Source organism: Eutrigla gurnardus (genome assembly GCF_963514095.1).
Source record: "Eutrigla gurnardus genome assembly, chromosome: 11".
NCBI lineage: Eukaryota > Metazoa > Chordata > Actinopteri > Perciformes > Triglidae > Eutrigla > Eutrigla gurnardus.
In genome coordinates this window covers 7,160,083-7,180,429 of record NC_139925.1, presented here as the reverse complement: position 1 = coordinate 7,180,429, position 20,347 = coordinate 7,160,083, and the positions used below count along the sequence as shown (strand labels likewise).

Genomic DNA, 20,347 nt, shown 5'->3' with positions numbered 1-20,347 from the left:
GTACAAATATAGGCTACTCATCACATACACATCTTTTTTTCCTTCTTTTTCCCCCGTCTTCCTAACTTTAGAACAGAAAGCATTTTGACATGCAGGTGTAAATAATTAGGTAATTATGACTGAATTCCAACAAATAATTTAATATCAATGGTGTTTAGGCTGGACTGAGATACAGCACTACTCCTTGTTCCTTGTGGCTTTATTATTATGGTCATATATACACTCATTTGTTCAGGCAGATTACCTTGTTCAATGCTTTAAGATCACCATCCATCCCTAGTACCAAATCACTTTGATAGACCCTTCATAATGTGAAGGAACAGTGGATCAATACAAAAGCGCTCTCAATTCAAAACTCACTCACTTGGCCGCCCCGATCTAATAATTCCTCACATCTAATTTTGGCAACTCCAATCCAGAATCACCATGACAGATAATGATTGACAGCTTTGCTTTGTAACTAAGCCCCACCCTTCATCGGTTCATACAATGTCTGCATAGTAATAATCATGACACACTGTATTGATCCCCGTGGAGAAATTATCTTCTTAATTGCCCCTTCTCTAAGCTCAAGTCATTTTCAGCAGCCTAGAAGGGTTTCCTAACTGCCAAGGACAGCTTTTATACCCACAGAGGGACCAATCTGTTCTCACGGATCAATTCTTTATTTTATTTTCAATTCATTTTAGCAGATTATGCAAAGTTAATTATGAATCAATGTTTGATCTAGGTCCCTGATCATCAAGCTACAAATACATTGTTTACATGGGCCTATTTTGTTAGATAACAAGTGGTCGACATTATTATAGCATGACAAAATATGTAAAGGTATTGTGTGTTTAATCTGTTGGATTAAACAAAACTGAAAAATTCAGCAGGTAAATTAAATGCATGCTTTTCTTCCTCTATGGTTAGGAGACTGTCACTGTGCCCTTGAGCAAGACACCTTACCTGCACCTATAAGGATTATTATAGGGATTGCACTCAGCTCCGATATGTAGACCTACATTTGAGGTAGACTGCTCCTGTGACAGACAGCTGATCCTCACATGATACAGATGTTTGAACGAGTCGAGCTCCAAAAGTAAACGCAGCCGCTGCAGCTGTTGAATCGACCGCCGTGAGAGACGTGACGGCGACGTGACGGCGAGAGGTCCTCCCATGTGATGTGACTGCGAGGCCTGACGGACCGTGCCTGTCTGATATGGCTCCTCCTGCTACAGTAGAACGGGGCTAGACGTAACACCAGTTCAGAGGAACGGGAATAACACACACGGCGATACGCTTTTTTCCCCCTCCTCCTCGTCCTCCAGGTGCCACGGCTGAAGATGGCAGATCGTGCAATGCTGAAGAAAAACACATAGATGCTGTGCTCAGAGTCGCCTCTTCTGCTGTGAAGGCTTCGACGTTTCTTCAAGATTACCAACACCCCCAAATGAACTCCGTCAGAGCAAGTAACGTTAGCAGAAGACCTAGGCGAGTCTCGAGGCCGCGCCCGGTACAGCCGGAGAGGAACCACCAGGAAAGAGGTAATGTTGGCTACGTTCGGCTAGCGTTAGCATTACAGAACGGCTTGTCAAACGGTTGCCTTTTTGGTTAAATTGTGCTATATGTTTAAACGGATGTGTGTATTGTTCATGTGCGAATGCGGTGCATGCATCGGGACAACGTTGGTTGTTGTAATAAAACGCAGTGGAGCCAACGTTAACAGCACCCCCGAACGGGTCGCTGTGCCGTCAGGAAACACCGCGGCTTTTGTGTTTTTACCTAGCATCCAGGCCGCGCTTTGTTTTGCTTGCTTTTTGCCCCGAGTCCGTCTTTCTTTCGCCTTTTCGACCGCAAATCGTCGCTGGATTTTGATTTTTGGGCAGCTGATGTTACATTCGTGGTGAACATGACAGACGCTAGGCAGTGGGGAGCTTGATTCATGGGTGACAAACGCGAGGAAGGGTACACAAAGTGGTCTGGCCAGCTGTCGTAGCATGCTAACTGGACGTAGCCCGTGCTAACATCGCTGTTATTATTAGCATGTTTGGCTAGCTATCTGCGTTTATAAAAAAACCGAGCCCATAACCTTTATCTTGGCAACGTTAACATGTCAATGCGCAGATAGCATTCGTGTTATTAATGCAACAACGTCACTGTTGTGATTCAGTCACATTATGTTTGTTTTTTTCCCTACTGTACCGCTGTGTGACAGCAGGCGGTGTACTGTAAGTGAATATGGACCGCAATCTTTTCAAAGTAAACATTAGCTAGAGATGCTCTGCAATCAAGGGGACGTTGATCATTGACACTAATAGTTGGTTTCTGAATTCAACGTTTTTAAGAGGACAACTGACACGTTGTGATGTTGGATCTCACAGCATCAAGTTAATTGCAATCAGCATAAATTGATTGTAAACCTTAGAAAAACTAAGGAAATACCTTGATAGTGTTGCTGAAACAATCTAATTGGGAATGGCATTTCATGCTCATCCAATTAATGATTTATCTATTTTTTAGTGCATCTCCTTGCCTTAATTAATGTATTAAGTCATGACCTGCCACAGTACCTTGGCCTCTGTCCAGATGTCCACAGCATAGCTCAGTTGTCATTTTACGGTGACATTAAAATAATGGTTGCCCGATAACAGCATCTTTGTCCATTTCTTGTCATACACTGTACATTTGCTGTGACATTGATTCGTCTTAAATGCGTTTGTCTTTGTCAAACAAAGCAGGAGAACCTACATATAATTTCAATTTACAGCTACAGAGAAGGTGCTTTAACTGGCCAGGTTACACAGACAGTGTTTGTAGTGGTTACTGGTCTAGTAGCCTGGGAGAGTCATCCTTGCAACCAGAGCAACAAGAAGTTTTGCATCTCCCATATGGGGTGGATATCAACTCATCATGCCATGTTGAATGGATGTCTGGTTTAACTCAGGATTGATGCTGTGGTTGTTTTGTTGTTTTGTTGATTTAATCCCCTGTTGATGGGATCTGTAATCAATTTGCAACATTCAGAGCAGGTGATGTGTTTTGTCATGTGGCCTGTTGACAAATACTGTTTAGGCAATTGCCTCTGGTAATGTGTTGTTACACTGTATTTCTCATTACTGACAATATTGTGTTTGAAAGCTCAACATCGGATCTATGGTAAACACAAAAAGGTTGATGGGTGAAATATGTGATTTTTGAGGAAACATACACACAAGTCAGCATCCCTTAATGCAAATTTAAACTATGTTTCATGGGCGCCACAGCAAAACTTATACCACACATACAATTTACTAGCGATAGCTCAAGAATATCCAGTTGCTGATTTGAACTTTTTTTCAATAAGCATATCGGGAATTCTACATCATGTATATGCTGTATTCCCCTCTGTTGCATATCATATACTATTTAAGTTTGGTTAAGTTAATAGCATTGTAAGTAATCCTTTCCCCCCCTGTTTTCCACCATTTGCAGATGAGGACGTTCCTGCAGATATGGTCGCAGAAGAATCCGGTCCAGGAGCTCAGAACAGTCCCTACCAACTTAGAAGAAAGTCTCTACCCAAGAGAACAGTGTGTCCGACAAAGACAAACATGGAGGTACATATGCCAGGAATCCTTAAAAGATAGTATAAATGCCATAAATATATATACTTTATTTTAACACAACACAATAATTAATGTTAAATGTCTCCACTGACTTTTTTTTAAATTTTTTCATCTACAGGGTGCTTCCACTTCAACCACAGAAAACTTTGGACACCGACCTAAGCGCCCCAGAGTTTCAGGAAAGTGTCAAGACTTACCAGGTAATTAGGAACACATTATGTTAGAGGTGACCGGATGTATATCTTCCTCAAAGGTGCATTCGTTGTTGTAGTTGGGACGGGTAGGGTTAAGGATTAATTAATTTTCCTAATGTTGACCAATCAAATAGTGAATCAGGGCAACATGTTCGTCAGCAGTGGGCATTTATGCACCGTACAAAGGGTAAGGTAAAGACCGGTTTCACTTTCCATTTCATAATGAGACGTCTGTGTCTTACATAAGCCCTGTTTATGTAATGTGATTTGTATGTAGTCCAGGCTTAACTTTCTCTTACTGTCAACGTCTGAGATGGCAACCTAGGAAAAGGAGATGGTGGTATCATCCTCTCAAGAGTCTTTTTTCCAAGCCTGGTTGGTAAAGACACAAAGTAGTACCAAGAGTCTCACAAAGCAGAAATGATAGTCTGTTATTTGTGGCATTTAGAGGCTTTCTCATACACTGCAGCTCTTGCCAAAGCATCCAAAATAGATGTTTATCTTGACGGCATTTGGATCTGGCTCTCCTCTCATTCATGGCTTTGTGGTGTCCAAGTAAATGATCACATTGCCTTATGTTGGACGCACAGTAGCTGTGTGTCATCTGTTTTTAACCCAAAGTTGCTTCCTAACAGCAAATATGACATTTTCCTACATAATTACCAGCTTTTTGTTTTGTTAACGTATAATAAACAAATTGGTCAACTTCCTAAACATGATTGATAAAATACCATTCAGGCAGAGCTTGCATGGAAAGCAGAAAACGGTATGGATGGTGGTGATGTTTTTTTTAATATATTTCAAAGAAGTCTTCATTATTTCTTTGTTAAAGTGACTCGACAGATAGTTTTGGTTCCTCACATGGTCTTACTATAAATATGCTTGTATGTTGTTGTCTAACCCCACCCGAAACCCTGTCCTTTGAGAAATATTTTATTCTAATTGCATGTCGTCTTCCTCCCAGCAGCTCCGGCAGAGCAGTATTTGCAGGAGAAGCTTCCAGACGAGGTGGTGCTAAAGATCTTCTCGTACCTGTTGGAGCAGGACCTGTGCCGTGCAGCATGTGTGTGCAAGCGCTTCAGTGAGCTGGCCAATGACCCCATCCTCTGGTGAGACTTGTTGGACTTAATTTGTCATCTTCCCATGTGCGTGTTTAATAAATAGTTTCACAACAGGGGGTGTGTTAATTGTTGTTTTACCTTTTTATATTTCAGGAAGAGGCTGTACATGGAAGTGTTTGAATACACCCGCCCCATGATGCACCCCGAGGCAGGGAAGTTCTACCAGATAAACCCAGAAGACTATGAGCAGCCAAACCCGTGGAAGGAAAGTTTTCAGCAGCTGGTAAGACACCACTGTCCCATTTGAAGTCTTGCATGTTTTGCCACTGAACCATCTGATTTCATATTTTATTATGAAGTAAATGAGACAATAGCACCACACTCCTCTTCATGGTTATTATTATTATTATGGCCTTTATGTCAGATACTTGTAGTAGCATTGACATTAGAAGCGGCAAATGTAGTTTCCAGAGCTTCAGCAATTGATGTATTGTTGAGGAGACAAGATCTACTCTGCTTTCTTTTAATCTTTATATTGATTTTTCTTTCATTTCCAAAAGTTGCTTCAGCGTGACTTGAAATCCTCCTGTGCACCGAGAGCTAATGTCATGTGAAAGGGCAACACCACAGGCCATAATAGTGACATTCAGTATGCAGGGGATGGAGGAGACCTATGTCTTTAACTTGTATTCCTTAGCGATGTATTGACCTTTAGGGTCGTTTTTCTGTAGACAAAATTGTCTCAGGCCCTTTTCTTGTGAAGATTTCCCCATCTTGTCCAGAATGCAATGTCAGTGCAATGTCTGTGCTGTCCCGAACTATTCTTTGTGTGTGTGAATAATCACGTGAATATTCTTTTTTTACAGTATAAAGGGGCACATGTGAAGCCGGGCTTTGCAGAACACTTCTACAGTAATCCTGCCAGATACAAAGGGAGAGACAACATGTTTGTAAGTAAACTGTTTTTTAAACATTTATATTCCCCGTTTTAATGCTCCAGTCATTCACCTCAGTTGTGATGCTTTCTCCAGTACTATGACACCATTGAGGATGCTCTCGGAGGGGGTCAGGAGCCTCATTTTGACGGCCTGATATTCGTCCACTCTGGTATTTACACAGATGAATGGATCTACATCGAATCGCCCATCACAATGATCGGAGCTGGTACGTATGTGTGTGCACGTCTGTGAAGTTGTGGTCACAGTTTCATTGTGCATTTGTTTAGTGTTGTCTCTAATTTAAGCTTTCTGTTTATTTTTTGCAGCTCCTGGAAAAGTAGCAGAGAAAGTCATCATTGAGAATACCAGAGACTCCACATTTGTATTCATGGAGGGCTCAGAAGATGCTTATGTTGGATACATGACCATTAGGGTGAGATAACGTTTATATAAAGCACATAGTCATCACTGTACATCCATCCTGTATAAATTGCTTAAATGGTTCATATCCACACTCACCACGGGTGGGTGAAAGCAATTGTTAGTCATCGTTAGTTTCAGTGACTGTTGTCACAGCTGTTGAGAGCTGTTTTTTTTTTTTGTCTCTGCCACAGTTCAATCCCGATGACAAATCCGCCCAGCACCACAATGCACACCACTGCTTGGAGATTACGGTCAACTGCAGCCCCATCATCGACCACTGCATCATCCGCAGCACATGCACGGGTAAGTCAGCTGCTCCTTTGGTCTACTTCAGTGCTTCCCGACCTTCAAAGGGGTCACAAGATAAATGTCAGGGGTGGTTAAATGATTAATGAGATGTATAATAATAAGAAAAGGCTGTGCTCCATACATTCATGCACCTCATGAACTTGGCAAGCGGTTGCAAGTAGACGCTCAGACAGGAGGTTGGGAATCACTGTTCTACTTAATGTTGGTCGACCTAGAATCCACGTTCTGACCACTGGTTATGTTTGAGCTGAATTTAAAGTTGTGCACGATAGAGCAGAGATTGTTTTTGTCTATTTTGATATGAATATTGATGGACTAATACAGCTCTCTCCTGCTTGTTTCAGTGGGGTCAGCTGTCTGCGTCAGCGGCCAGGGTGCTTGTCCCACAATCAAGCACTGCAACATTAGCGACTGTGAAAATGTCGGTCTTTACATCACCGACCATGCACAGGTAATGCACACATTTCACCAGTGTACAAAATCCCCCGTGTCAAACAGCATTAGTAAGCAATAGGCCCACAAGATGTCATGGATTCAAGCCAAGGCAATCAATTAGGCTATATATTCTCTTTCTCTCTCTATCTCTTTCTCTTTCACTCTCTCTCATGAACACACACACACACACACAGTTTTCTAAACTACACAACATTTGCTTCTCATAATCCCGGCTGGTTTCATGATCAGCGGAAAAAGTCTCGTCCCAGTCTCAAGAAACTTTTACATGTGGGGTTAAAATTATAGTGTGAGGAAAATTAAACAAATTGCCAACGAATAACTTTGAACATTTTCATGTCCACTTTACACTTCAAAGCCTTAAACTTAAACTCAACATTGTTCATTCTTCAGGGAATTTACGAAGACAATGAAATCTCAAACAATGCTCTGGCTGGGATCTGGGTTAAAAACCATGGCAACCCAATCATCAGACGGAATCACATCCACCATGGCAGAGATGTCGGCGTTTTTACATTTGACCACGGCATGGTAAGATATAATTATGTATAAATAATAACACATTACTGGTGGTTGCTTTGCATAAAAAAAAAACTGCGACTGCAATTGTATGATGCTCTTGTGTGTGTAGATGCGCAGCTATCTTCATTGATGTATGATTATACAGTGTATAGTGTAATCAAAGTGAAAGTGCTAAAGGGTTGGTTACACATGCGGTTATTGTTCTTTTTTTTTTTTTTTTCTTATTATTTTGATGCTCGTTGAATGTGAAATGTATTTTGACAGGACGTCCTGTAATGCTGTGTTTCTCCGTCCGTTTCCAGGGTTACTTTGAGAGCTGTAACATCCACAGGAACCGTATAGCCGGCTTCGAGGTGAAGGCGTACGCCAATCCTACTGTGGTTCGTTGTGAGATCCATCATGGTCAGACGGGGGGCATCTACGTGCACGAAAAGGGCAGAGGGCAGTTCATCGAAAACAAGATCTATGCAAATAACTTTGCAGGGGTGTGGATCACCTCTAACAGTGACCCAACAATAAGGTGAGTGTGACCTGGCTGTCTTGGGTCAAAAACTACATTAAAAATGTAATTTAAAAGGTATTCACATAAGCGCCATGCCCTTAAATTAGTTTGTTTTGTCCAAATACAGAGGCAATGCCATTTTTAATGGTAACCAAGGTGGCGTTTATATTTTCGGTGATGGCCGAGGCCTCATCGAAGGGAACGACATCTACGGTAACGCCCTGGCAGGAATCCAGATCAGGACTAACAGCTGCCCTATTGTCCGACACAACAAGATCCACGATGGCCAGCATGGCGGCATATATGTGGTAAATATAACCCCATGATGGTTATACCAGAAATGTTGTTTACATCTTGAATTGTTTTCACTCCCTCGGCTTCCATAAGGTATCATTTGGAAACATAGCAGTGATGTACGCTGGTTTTGTATCACACAGCATGAAAAAGGACAAGGCGTCATCGAGGAGAACGAGGTGTACAGCAACACGCTGGCAGGAGTGTGGGTGACGACGGGCAGCACGCCAGTGCTGAGGAGGAACAGGATACACAGCGGGAAGCAGGTAAAATTACAGGCTGGTTGCAAGTTTAGTGAAGATGAATGTGAAAACACCAACCTTCACCATCTTCATCAGTTGTGATGTAGTCACATTGGCATGTTGATGTCATGCTAGAAGCAGGTGTTTTAATACCAGGAATAAATGAGAGCTAATGTATTTGTTGTATTTAAACAGGTCGGGGTCTACTTCTATGACAACGGCCATGGCGTGCTGGAAGACAACGACATCTACAATCACATGTACTCTGGAGTTCAAATTAGGTTTGTGGAAGATGACATTAAAATCACAAACTTTGCCTCATTTTGTCAGATACACGGTTGCACCAACTAGGCTTGAACCTTCTTCTCGCTAGGACCGGGTGTAAATCTAAAGTCTGGAGCAGGCGAAGTGTCGAAATCCGAGTCGGAACAATCCTTTATGGCTATGAGATCTCTGTAATTATTTTCTTAGAAAAAGCCCACTGTGTCTCTGCATCTGAATGCTGTGAAACTGCTTGAAACTGACAGCTATTTATAAGACGGCTTTGTGCGGTGCTGAGGATGTGCTGGGGGAGGTGGAGAAGGCAGAATGTGAGTGTGGGGCCGCCGTGGAGTCATCCACTGCAGCGATTTAACTGTAAACTAAATATGACATATGCACAGTATTAGAAGATATAACGGAAAGCTGTTGACACTCTGTTCTGCTATCATTTAATGCGTTCTGATGTTATCTTGGATTCCTACAATCTTTGACAAAATCAACAGCTGTGATTCGCGTCGGCCCTCTCCTCGGCACTTTCACAATGGAAATGTGTTGATGGAATATTTATTGTGTTTATGGTGAAGCAGATCTAGCCTGCACTTTATCAGAGGTAGTGAAGTCAACATCATGTGGGCATTAAGATAAACACGGGTGAGATTTATGCTGGATCAGAAGTGTTTTCAGTTTTGTTTTAAATACAGAAGGACTGAGGGCCACTGCATTAGGCTCTAGTCGTTTTCATATCTCGATTACCTTTTTCCCCCCCTCTCTGAACCTCCATAATTATGGTGTCACAAATGATTAGCTACACATTAGCAGGGACGGTTCATCTTTGACATTAGCAAGACAGCGGGAGATTGTTCACAGTGATCCTTGGAAGCACCCGCTGCTCGGCATTAGCCATCGTTGCAAAAAACCGTGTGTAATTAGGACTAGGCTTAAGTTTGGTTGGTTGGCACAACCTGCGTGGAGACCATTCTAAAGACTGGTCTTAACAGAGCAGTTAGGACTAGGCTTGGTAAAGACCAGTGGGTGCAACCTGCTCCGGGTGTTAAGATGTTGAGGTGAGGAAGGAAATGCAATAAGCAGTGAATCAACTCTGTGTTTTTTACAGGACTGGCAGCAATCCCAAAATCAGGCGGAACAAGATCTGGGGCGGACAGAACGGAGGCATATTGGTTTATAACTCAGGTGAGCAGTGGAGAGGTGAATTTACTAAACTGCCTTTCCCCCGAAGAGGCAATCTTCTCTCGAGGTTCAGTTAATCTAACTGTTGTTACCTGTCAGTTGTGGTTATTTATAATGCACAGTGTGACAACAGTTCTTCCCTGCTGCCCTCTTAATGAAACATGAATGTGTGTTTTTCAGGCTTAGGCTTCATCGAGGACAATGAGATCTTTGACAATGCTATGGCAGGAGTGTGGATCAAGACGGACAGCAACCCCACTCTGCGGAGGAACAAGATCCATGACGGGCGAGACGGGGGGATCTGTATATTCAACGGAGGAAGAGGTAAGCAATTTGTTGTCTTGTAAACAATCAAAGTGGTGTTTGTGTTCAGTGTTTCTGAAAGAAGGCAAAGGAAAGGCAAAATGGCACCTTTAAGCCACAGAAATGCAAAGAGCAGAGAGTTAATTTATCTATCTTCAGAAATTATCCTCGAAATTTCTGTTACTAACTTTATATCTCTTAATTTATTTGAAAGTTACATTTTCATGCAAGTGGTTTGTGGGTCTGACGATCTGTTTTCTTTCTTCAGGCTTGTTAGAGGAAAATGACATCTTCAGAAATGCCCAAGCAGGAGTCCTCATCAGCACCAACAGTCACCCCGTACTGCGGAAAAACAGGATATTTGATGGCTTTGCAGCAGGTGGGTAAACGCCAGACACCAAGGATGTTTAAATAACGACAGATTACAGCACGCAGCATGCTGTTCTTAAGGACACACAGTGTGCTTCAGTAACAGGAGCTATCTAATACCAACTGTGTTTATTTTCCTACTAGGTATCGAGATCACTAATCATGCCACGGCGACCCTTGAGGGCAATCAGATCTTCAACAATCGCTTTGGGGGATTGTTTCTTGCATCTGGTGTCAATGTCACGATGAAAGGTGCTCTTTTGATTGTGACACGTTTTCTTGGCAAGCCCTGAAACGACCAAAACGTACCAATTTCCTTCTTTGCTTTCTGTCTTCCAGATAATAAAATAATGAACAATCAAGATGCCATTGAGAAGGCTGTGAGCAGAGGTCAGTGCCTGTACAAGATTTCAAGTTACACCAGCTACCCAATGCACGATTTTTACAGGTAATCAATGTTTATACTCGCAATCAAAGGTGACTTGCGATCAGCTGTTCGCCTCTTCTTGCGACGGTTAACCAATATCAATCTTGGTCCCTTGCAGGTGTCACACCTGTAACACCACAGACCGCAATGCCATCTGTGTGAACTGCATCAAGAAGTGTCACCAAGGACATGACGTGGAGTTCATCAGACACGATAGGTCAGTCTTATTGAGTCATATTACTAAAAATGATGTGTAAGAAAGGCTTTTTTTTGTCTTTGCACATTAATGGAGTTTTTAAACTTATCGTTATTTCTCCGTTTGCAGATTCTTCTGTGACTGTGGTGCGGGAACGCTGTCAAATCCCTGCACGTTAGCTGGGGAGCCGACTCACGACACAGACACACTGTATGACTCAGCTCCTCCTATAGAGTCCAATACACTGCAGCACAACTGATCTCAAGAACCGAGGTCCTGTTGCGTTTCAATTGACACTTTAAGTTGTGCAGTGGAGGAGGAGGCATACAGAGCATATTAAGTGACTTAAAAAAAAAAAAAAAAAAAAGACTTGGGACATGAATATGCTAAATGGAGACATTTAAGAAAAAAAAAGTCTGATTATGGATGCCTCGCTTTTTCTTTTTCTTCAATTATTTGGCAAAAAAAAAGAAAGAAGAGATGACGTCAGTGGGAGAGAAGCAGAAGAGCAGCTGACTCAGGGTTTGTGGGTGTGTTGGTTTGGTCAAGCAAGTGAAGCTGGTGAGAGACGGACAAAAAGACCAGCGGCTCACCTTCTTTTAAGAAGCGGAAGAATGAAATACTGCATTCGTGTACAGACCCATCGTGGACAGACGCTCCGTCAGAACAGGCACAACTTATTCTCATGAGGAGGCAAAAAAGCCCCGAATGCAACAATGCTTCCATCACTGGGCAACCGACGAGCTCGTATGATATGTACGGGAAAAATGACCTAGCACTTCAGCTTTTTTTTTTCTCAAGAAAACCTTTGAGATTTGATTTTAATGCTTTTTTGTGTAGTTTTGTATTTTCATGCAAAAATCTTACTGTACTTGAATGTCTTTATTTTATTAAATGTGTTCATTTTTTTTGTTATTATACCCTAGAATTGCTGTAATTATACATGTCACAGTATCTAACTTCTTTCTGTGAAAGAGATCAGAGAAAAGAGAGGAAAACACTAAATATTTTCTCCAGCAATGTTGACTCATTTACATTTGCAATACAGACTATAGATGCTGAAATGTGCTTTCACCAGACTTGTATAGCTCTTTGTGTTTGGAGTAGCACCATAAATGTTTGTCTTTGTATGGGAGCTGAACAGTTGTCATATATCAGTCTTTTTTTTTTACATAATCTATGCATATGTTATGTTTATTTTCTGTTTGTATTTGCCTGTCATATAATACTCAACTTACAGGAAGAAAGCTGGGGGGCAAAATGAAACTTTTTATTCAAGGTTGCAGCTGTACAACAATTTAGGGGTTCCATGTTTAGTCAGAAAGACCCCATGATGTTCTCATTAAGATACTTTTTATTTACCAAATAAAAAAAAAACACATTGCTGGGTCAGAGCATTATAATGCATCGGTTATGAAATTGACATTTTGACGGTTGTACCTGTGTGCTACATTGCCCAACTGGTATTGATTTCAATCAAGTAGATTATAAAATCTATGTACATTTTACCCTGTTTTAGAAGTGAGGCGGTTGTTTTTTTTTCTCCAATAACAGGTGCAGCTGCTTCCTGGGCCATTACATACACAAGTTCTCCTTAGATGACACTTAAACTCTGTCCAAGTAAAGAGACGAGTCTTGTGAAAGCACAGCTCATTTTGACGCAGTTTTCTCTCGTCAATGTTGCTGGAGAATTTAAAAAGCTTTTACTCTACTGAAGCTGCGACAAGTATCTAAAACACACAGCGCTATATGGTTTCATTGCCCCCACTCCCTCTCTCCTCCCCATTCATGTGTACTGGTGATTGTGGGTTCTCATACAGACTGAAATGTATGCATGTATCATAACATCTAGACTTAATATATTGTGAAGTATTCAATAACCGTTATGTAGGCGCTAGCGTGAATTAAAAGGGTTTAATTTCCTAGATGAAACATTGTCATTTTTTAAAAAATAAAACTTTATTAGATCATTACAGTAGTGTTTTTTCAAGTGCTGAGAACAACAAGCATTCAGCAAGAACAGAGCATGTTTTTTTTTATTATTACAGGGTGTTGAGCATCTGAACAAGAGAAGAAAAGTGTGTGTTGCCCAGAGTGGCATCTTCGGCAAACTGGCAGAGCTTCCTGCAAGATAAGAAAAGAGAGAGGAGACGGTCATAACTAAGCTTTGGCATTTACTACATCCACTACATGCAGTAGATACAGAATACATACTTGAAGAGTCTGAGGCTGATGGTGCTCTTCTCAAACTCTCTGGCCTTCTGGTGTCCTGCTTGGATGACCACCTCTGGCAGGTTGGCGAGTCTGGCCGCGTTAAAGCCGTAACTCTTTGGACAAGCACCAGTGATGAACTTGTAGAGGAATGTGATGGTCTCCTGACTGGGATCCTCACATTCGTTCTCCACCATGCACGCCTGAAAAAACACCAGATAAAACAGGGACATTACACTCCATACAAAGGGTTTTTGTGCGACTACACTAAAGATGATTTCGGCTCTTTTTATTCGATTATTTTCACAGTTTAAACACATTATTTTGTGGGAATTAAGAGCTAGTTTGTATAATACCCAATACCTCCCAGGGCTTTGTATGAAACCTAGAAAAATTACTTCGACATTAGTTCCCTGTCCCGAAGGTGTTAGTATCAGAAAATAGAACTGAATAAAAAAGGGAAGTAATGGATGAGAAAGCACATTATCTACACAAAAATGTGACTATTTATAAAAGGAAAATAGGCAGGATGCAATATTTCAATACAGTTCTGAATATATTTAAAAAGATGACCTTTCTACAATAAAGCATTAAAAGGTATTCCCATTCCAAAACTGTCCGTCTGCAACGGCTTGCCTGCGCAGTGCAGCACTTCATGTGTTTAGGATGGGCTGTGCTCACCATGTGGCCCAACCGCACAGCAGGGTTGTTAGCATAGTCCTCCACCAGGGAGTGGTAATGTGTAGAGAAGAGAGTGCGACAGCAGATCTTCTCAGCAAGCTCCTTCACAACAGCACTTGCAATCGCTGTGCCATCATATGTGGCTGTGCCCCTTCCTGCAAACAGTTCACAGCTGAACGGTTACACTCCAAAAACACCAACAACAACAACACAACGGTGCCAAGGAGAGCTATTGGATGTTCATGGTTACTGTGAAGAACTAACAAAGACATACCCAATTCATCCAGGAGCACAAGCGAGTGTTTAGTGGCATGGTGCAGGATGCTGGCCGTCTCACTGAGCTCCACAAAGAAGGTACTCTCTCCTAAAGAAGACAGATGATACAAGCTTAGACTATCATGTGAAAGCTTAAATCACTGCCCCATATGCGTTGCGTTACAGGCGTTCATGATGTTACCAGCCATGATACGATCGGAGGCTCCCAGCCGAGTGAAGACCCTGTCAACAGGTGTGAATTGCAGGCTCTCGGCAGGCACGTAGCAACCCAGTTGAGCTAAGATGACCACAAGTCCACACTGTACAAAAAGAGCAGCACAGGATCTCAAAATGGGCCAACAGTGACTTCAAATAGACCTACGTGGATGTGAGATCCAGGTTTTATACACATAGAGAAAACAATACATTTGTTAAATCAATATATATATATATATGAATATAGTACCCACCTGTCTCATGAGAGTAGACTTTCCACCCATGTTTGGCCCCGTGACGAGGACACAGGAGGCATGCTCTTGCTTATCATCGGTTTCATTGTTACCAGGGCAGCCAATGTAGATATCATTAGGGATGAAGTCATCGCCAAAAAAGGTCTTGGTGACACAAGGGTGGCGGGATCCAGTGAGGTCAAGGCTAGGTGCTGCCTGGTCATCATCCTTATGGAGCACCACCTGTGGCCTGGTCATAGGCCCGTCTCCACCCTGACTGTAGCGTGTCAAGGCCAGCAGCACATCTGAAAACAATTGACAATTCATTGCATTGTTATAAAAGTAAGAGGGGTTAAGTACTGAACTAACCATCCTTAAAAACTCTAAAAAAAACATACAATTATCTACCTGCTTTTTTAGTATTTTATGGGATCAAAACGATATCATTAAAACCAGACATAACCTGTGGCTGAGTGATGGCCCAGTGGTAAGAAAACATAAGCAAATTCATCTTACTGCACCAGAGATCAGTTATAAACTATGCATTTAACTCTCCTTCTGTCAGTGCACAATTTCCATAACAGTGAAAAACAAGCTCAACTTGTCAGATTAAAAGATTGCAAACATGAACTCAGACAAAATTAGCATCTTAAATACACTTTATGAAAGTACGTTGGTAACATCTGCAGGAAATGTATTCAGAGCAGACACCTGCAAAGCACTTTTTTTTTTTTTTTACTGAGAAACATGGGGAAAGAAAACCAACAGTCTTTTTTTTTAACGGCAGTAATTCAAATGGATCACTTGATATATTTAAATTGATGCGTGCAGTAAAAAGTAATGCTGATTAACAAGAATAAAAGTGTAATTACCAATCACTGCCATGCACTCCACAGCGGTCTTCCAGTCTCTGTAGTTCTTGTCAAAGTTGTAAAAAAGCCTCCTCATACAGTCTTTCAGCGCAGCATCTCTCTTCTCCTCAAATCCTTGCAGCTCTGAGAACAGCTGTTCCGTCTCCTTTGTCACATACCGCTTCCAGCCTTTCTTCGTGGACTTCACCTCGTACTCCTTGGGGATGTTCCTCTCTGAGACACTGACTGGTACCTCCATCTGGTAGCGGTTCCGCCCCGTTCCCCAGAAGGACATGCTCTTACAGCCAAGTCTCTTCTTCTGTTTTTCCAGGTAATCCTGCAGCTCACGTTCACAACTTTTGATCGAGGTCAGAGCCTGATCGAACTCTGGATCAAAGCCATCTTTAGGGGTTATGACACCAGTAGTGCGGGCTTTCTTGTGGTCGAAGGCCTTCTCCCAGCGACTGAGTTCAGCAGAGAGGTCGGGAAAGAGGCCATCCTTTTCATCGTTTGGACCACCGACTTGACGGAGCAATGCAGATTGAGATTTTCCTGAAACTGGAGCGAGGACAGTGATGATTTCCTGCATGGTTTTGAAACCTTCCAGTGCTGAGAGGAAGTCCGCTATCTTGCGCTTGCTGTAGGTGACCTCCTCATAGAGAACGGCTCTGCTGTCAGGGTGATCCTGGCCCTTCAGAGTACCAATGCTGTGGATTTTGCTCAGAAGGCGCTCTAAATCTGGGAGCTTCTTCAGCAGGTCAGAAACCTCAGCGGCCTGGGCCTGAGCTGCCATCAGGTCATTCACTGCATCCAGTCTGTCATTGATGGATGTGGGGTTACACAGAGGAGCACAGAGCCACTGCTTCAGCAACCTCTTGCCGAACGGGGTCGAGCAGGTGTCCAAACGCTCCAGCAGCGTCCCTTCTGTTCCTCCTGAACCGTTCTGAAAGATCTCCAAGTTTGCCAGAGTGACTCCATCAAGGACCATCCGCTGACGAGTCTGGGCGAAGACGCTACCATGCCCTGCAGCTTTCTCCAGCTCCACGTCAACGGGGACATATTTCTCAAAGTTGGCCAAAGACAGCAGCTCCTGGTCTACCAGACATTTCTTCAGGTAGAAAATGCATCCACCCAGTGCCGACAGTCCCAGCTCACAGCCCTCTTTAGGAGTAAGGCACAATGAATCACTCTCCGAGGTCATCTCTTTCAGAGTAGCAGGGAGACAGCTGCTCCCTGCCCCCTGATCCTTGCCAGCAGTCTCTCTAAAGTAATCTTCTTCTGAAAGGGTTTTCAGGGTCTTTTGAGCGTCCCAGAACTGGGTGCCTGCACTGAGTCCTTCCTGCAGAGCAGAGGACAGAGAGGCCCTGAGTATTTTGCGCGTTTCAACAGATGGGTTCCCCTTTTCATAGAGCACTTCAGCAGGGGCAAAGTGTGCTATCAGGGTCCGCAGGCGTGAGCAGTGGCGATCATCTGGGAACTGACCAACATGAAAATAACCCACAGAAGTATCTACAAAACTGACTCCGTAGCTACGGCAGCAACCGGAGCTTTCCTCTTCAGCCTTTTCCTTTATGCTCAGCAGAAACTTGCTCTGACTCTCGGAGGGCGCACCGTCCAGCACACTGTAGGTTTGTGTACCACGCGTGATAATGCGGCACACTTCCCTTTTCACCACGCGGTCAAACTTGGAGGGCTTAGACATGGTCTTACAGCGTGCTTCCATCATCTCTGGGGTCTCGGTCTGCTCCACGCGAGCCACCTTGTAGCCTTTCTGGACCAGCACATCTGAGAAACGTGCAAAGCCGATCTCTGGGAAACCCGAATGTGCCCACGCCCCCTTCATGAATGTGAGCCCCAGCTCGTTGACTCCCACCACAGCATCCATGTGGTAGAGTTCATAAAACTTTCCCACCTTGTAGAAAATTACCGTATCAAACATCTCCGATTTCAGCTGCCACCACCGACGCATCCCAGGGGTGGTTCTGTTCCTGAAGTCGTCGGGCACATACAGGGTGGTGGGGTCGTAGTCGTCCGCCGTCTGTCGCCGCCTTCGGCCATCTTTCCTCTGACCATCCTGCAGCCACTCCAGCTTCTCGTGGTCCCAAATGGTGGCGACTCCACTAGTGCCTGATCCGTTTGCCTGGCTCTCAAAGTTGTCGGGGGCGGAGAAGGCTGACAGACGAGACTTTGCGTCGACTGTAACAGCGGCAGGAGATCGTTTCGGTGCGATAGTCTGGGTAGTGGGCACCTTTGCTTTTGGTGCAGAAGGCCTTTCAGGACGTTTGCGTTTCACAGGCTTTATGGGACTATCTGCTTCCGACTCCTGTGACTCTTCACTGCTCACTGTTGCTGCTTCTTCCTCCTCCTCCTCCTCCTCACTGCTAGACGCAGCCTGTTCTGGTTTGAATTCCTCATCTGAAGCTTCACTGTCTGAGGCTACAACTATGCGCCGGCGCTTGGCCTTATTCCCCTTTTCTGTGTGGGAGGAGCGTAGACTGACCGTGGACGACTTTACTTCCTGTTTTTTCTCTTCTTCCTCATCACTGAGCTCTTCATCAGTCATTGTTGACTTGTCAACCTGAAGGAAAAAAATAGTAGGTAAAGATTAAAAATTATGTAAATTACATTACTGACCTGATTAAATATTTAAAAAACCTATTACTATCACTAAAAAAGACAATGACAATGTCATTATAGTAAAATATAGACTTGTACGTCACCTCCATTTCTTCGTCATCTTCATCCTCTTCGTCACCAGACGGATCCATACAGACAGGCATCTTTAATCTTTTGTCAGGGCTATCAAACATAACTCCGTCAGCAAGCTGCATTGCTTGACGAATTACAGGTTTGCCGCTGAAGAACACCCCTCCTGTTTTAGCGTCGCTGCTGTCGGAGCCTGTCAAACAGCAAAAAAGAGATATCCCATCATTCTGCTATAGCATACACCGCCATGTAGCTGACTGGAGTAAAAGCATAGTCACAGCTTTAAGGGTATAATCAGCATTAAGTAAGGGGTTAACTGTGGCCTACCTCGGTACTCTCTGATGTATTTGGTGCTGACCCATCCTCTAGTAGCGGGCTCATCAAAGAAATGCACATGTATGCGTTGGTCCCGACCACGGCCCCTCATCTGCTGTCCAGTCAGAGGCTGGGGTACCACCATGCATGGCCACCAGGGGTGTCCTTCCAACTTTGCCCACACAAGGGCACCAGCACTGAACATGCATGTATTGCTGCTGAAGGAAGAGGGGGGGGAAACAAAAACTACGTCATTATTGACCCAGAAGATTCCAAAGTCCACATTGACTAAACTGACTAAATAAAGTGCACGCAAGGGATTCTATATGGGCATATTTCATTTAAAAGCGTAGGCATAATTCATCTTTCCATCATTGACTTGAACATTCATTTCAAGCTGCCAATGAAACGCCCACAATTTAACTTAAAGAGTAACCACCACAAACACAATGTTGTTTAGGAAACTTTGAACTGTAGCATGAAAGTTGTGTCCTGTATGTATTTTCTAATGTGCATTTGTGAAAAAGTTGCCACTTTGCCTCCTGTGACACAACTACATTTGCACGCCATTAATTCACTAAGCCATTAAACCACTTCCACAGCTCACGTGGCTCTGACAGTCTCACATTAATCCCTGTATCCTGCGTCCGCCATCAACCACCAGCAACGTGCCTGCAGGTCTTATCAAGTCAACTGTGATACGAAAGAAAGTTTCAAGCTTGATGGAAAACAAATTCACCCGAAGCTGGTTTTAACGAGTCTAAACAAATCAATTGAACGCATCTTTTTTTTAGGGGCCTTGCAGACAATCTTTAGCATCAGGACATAAACGGTGTCTCCAGCAATTACCCCGCTCCAGACGTTATCACTGCTAACTCACCTCTGTTTGGTTGTTGGTGTCTTGTCGCCAAATAGTTTGCCGAATCCCGCTTTCTTGGACACGTCTGTAGTTTTCGACGTGACTTTGTCGGTCTTGGTTGGCTGTTTTTGCTTCGGGGTCTGTTTAGCCTGCTCTTTCGGAGACGAGTTGGACTTCTTCACGGAGGAAGGGACGTCTGCCTCGGTCGGAGACGGACTCTGCTTCTGCTTGGACACCGGCGGCGGAGACTTGGGGAAAAAGTTGAAAAGTGAGCTTTGTTTCGCCATGTTTGCGAGTTCAAATTCCGTTTTCACCGTGCTGCTGAGCGAATGCTAACGACACCTCCATGCAATCACACTAGACAGCTAGCTAAAATGTCCTGGCGCGAGCGCCTCCAGTTCGCGGGAAAGAAATACGGATGTTGCGGGCGGGGAGAGGAGCCTCCGCCAATGAGGAGCGAGTACGCTGTCACATGGATGTCACGTGGTGTCAACATGACTTCCCTTTGACGTTCAGGGAACTCTTCCCTCCCTTTGCCTCTAAACTGTATTTTGTAGGCCAGGGATACATACACATTTACCTTCTACATTTTATTTGCATAACGCTCATAAGACATGCCTTCTGCGTCATATATTTGAATAAATAAATAATACAGGAATATAGGAATCAAACGTGCATTGATGGCAGAAGAAAGTCTGCTGTATTACTTGTGTGTTCATTATAGCTATCAGGGAGCAACATGGCCAGA

General features: G+C 43.4%; 2 protein-coding genes across 5 annotated transcripts; one reads left to right on the top strand and one right to left on the bottom strand.

The window, feature by feature from the left end:
* Positions 1–1,246: 1,246 nt before the first annotated feature.
* On the top strand, positions 1,247–11,749 carry fbxo11a (F-box protein 11a). 3 transcript variants are annotated; one of them, XR_014598010.1, is made up of 22 exons: positions 1,247–1,529; positions 3,457–3,581; positions 3,709–3,790; positions 4,749–4,893; positions 4,999–5,128; positions 5,712–5,795; positions 5,877–6,009; positions 6,110–6,216; positions 6,398–6,509; positions 6,860–6,966; positions 7,362–7,499; positions 7,793–8,010; positions 8,120–8,300; positions 8,430–8,552; positions 8,724–8,809; positions 9,904–9,980; positions 10,158–10,301; positions 10,549–10,659; positions 10,794–10,901; positions 10,989–11,039; positions 11,195–11,293; positions 11,402–11,749. XR_014598010.1 is itself a non-coding variant. In XM_084021944.1 (22 exons), the coding sequence occupies exons 1-22, from the start codon at positions 1,436–1,438 to the stop codon at positions 11,529–11,531; spliced, it is 2,640 nt and encodes an 879-aa protein (XP_083878070.1). In that variant the 5' UTR covers positions 1,248–1,435; the 3' UTR covers positions 11,532–11,749. The 3 variants fall into 3 exon arrangements, 2 of the variants coding, with proteins under 2 accessions (XP_083878070.1, XP_083878069.1); XM_084021944.1 differs by having other exon boundaries at positions 1,248–1,529; positions 4,752–4,893; positions 10,989–11,097; XM_084021943.1 differs by having other exon boundaries at positions 1,248–1,529; positions 10,989–11,097.
* Positions 11,750–12,528: 779 nt separating this feature from the next.
* On the bottom strand, positions 12,529–19,989 carry msh6 (mutS homolog 6 (E. coli)). Of its 2 annotated transcripts, none has more exons than XM_084021941.1 (10): positions 19,621–19,989; positions 18,753–18,958; positions 18,440–18,618; positions 15,741–18,297; positions 14,890–15,173; positions 14,622–14,739; positions 14,439–14,528; positions 14,165–14,319; positions 13,487–13,686; positions 12,529–13,396 (listed from the first exon to the last, which is right to left on the bottom strand). In XM_084021941.1, exons 1-10 carry the CDS (start codon positions 19,884–19,886, stop codon positions 13,315–13,317), a joined length of 4,137 nt encoding a protein of 1,378 aa, XP_083878067.1. In that variant the 5' UTR covers positions 19,887–19,989; the 3' UTR covers positions 12,529–13,314. The 2 variants fall into 2 exon arrangements, with proteins under 2 accessions (XP_083878067.1, XP_083878068.1); XM_084021942.1 differs by having other exon boundaries at positions 18,753–18,955.
* Between the last annotated feature and the right edge of the window lie 358 nt (positions 19,990–20,347).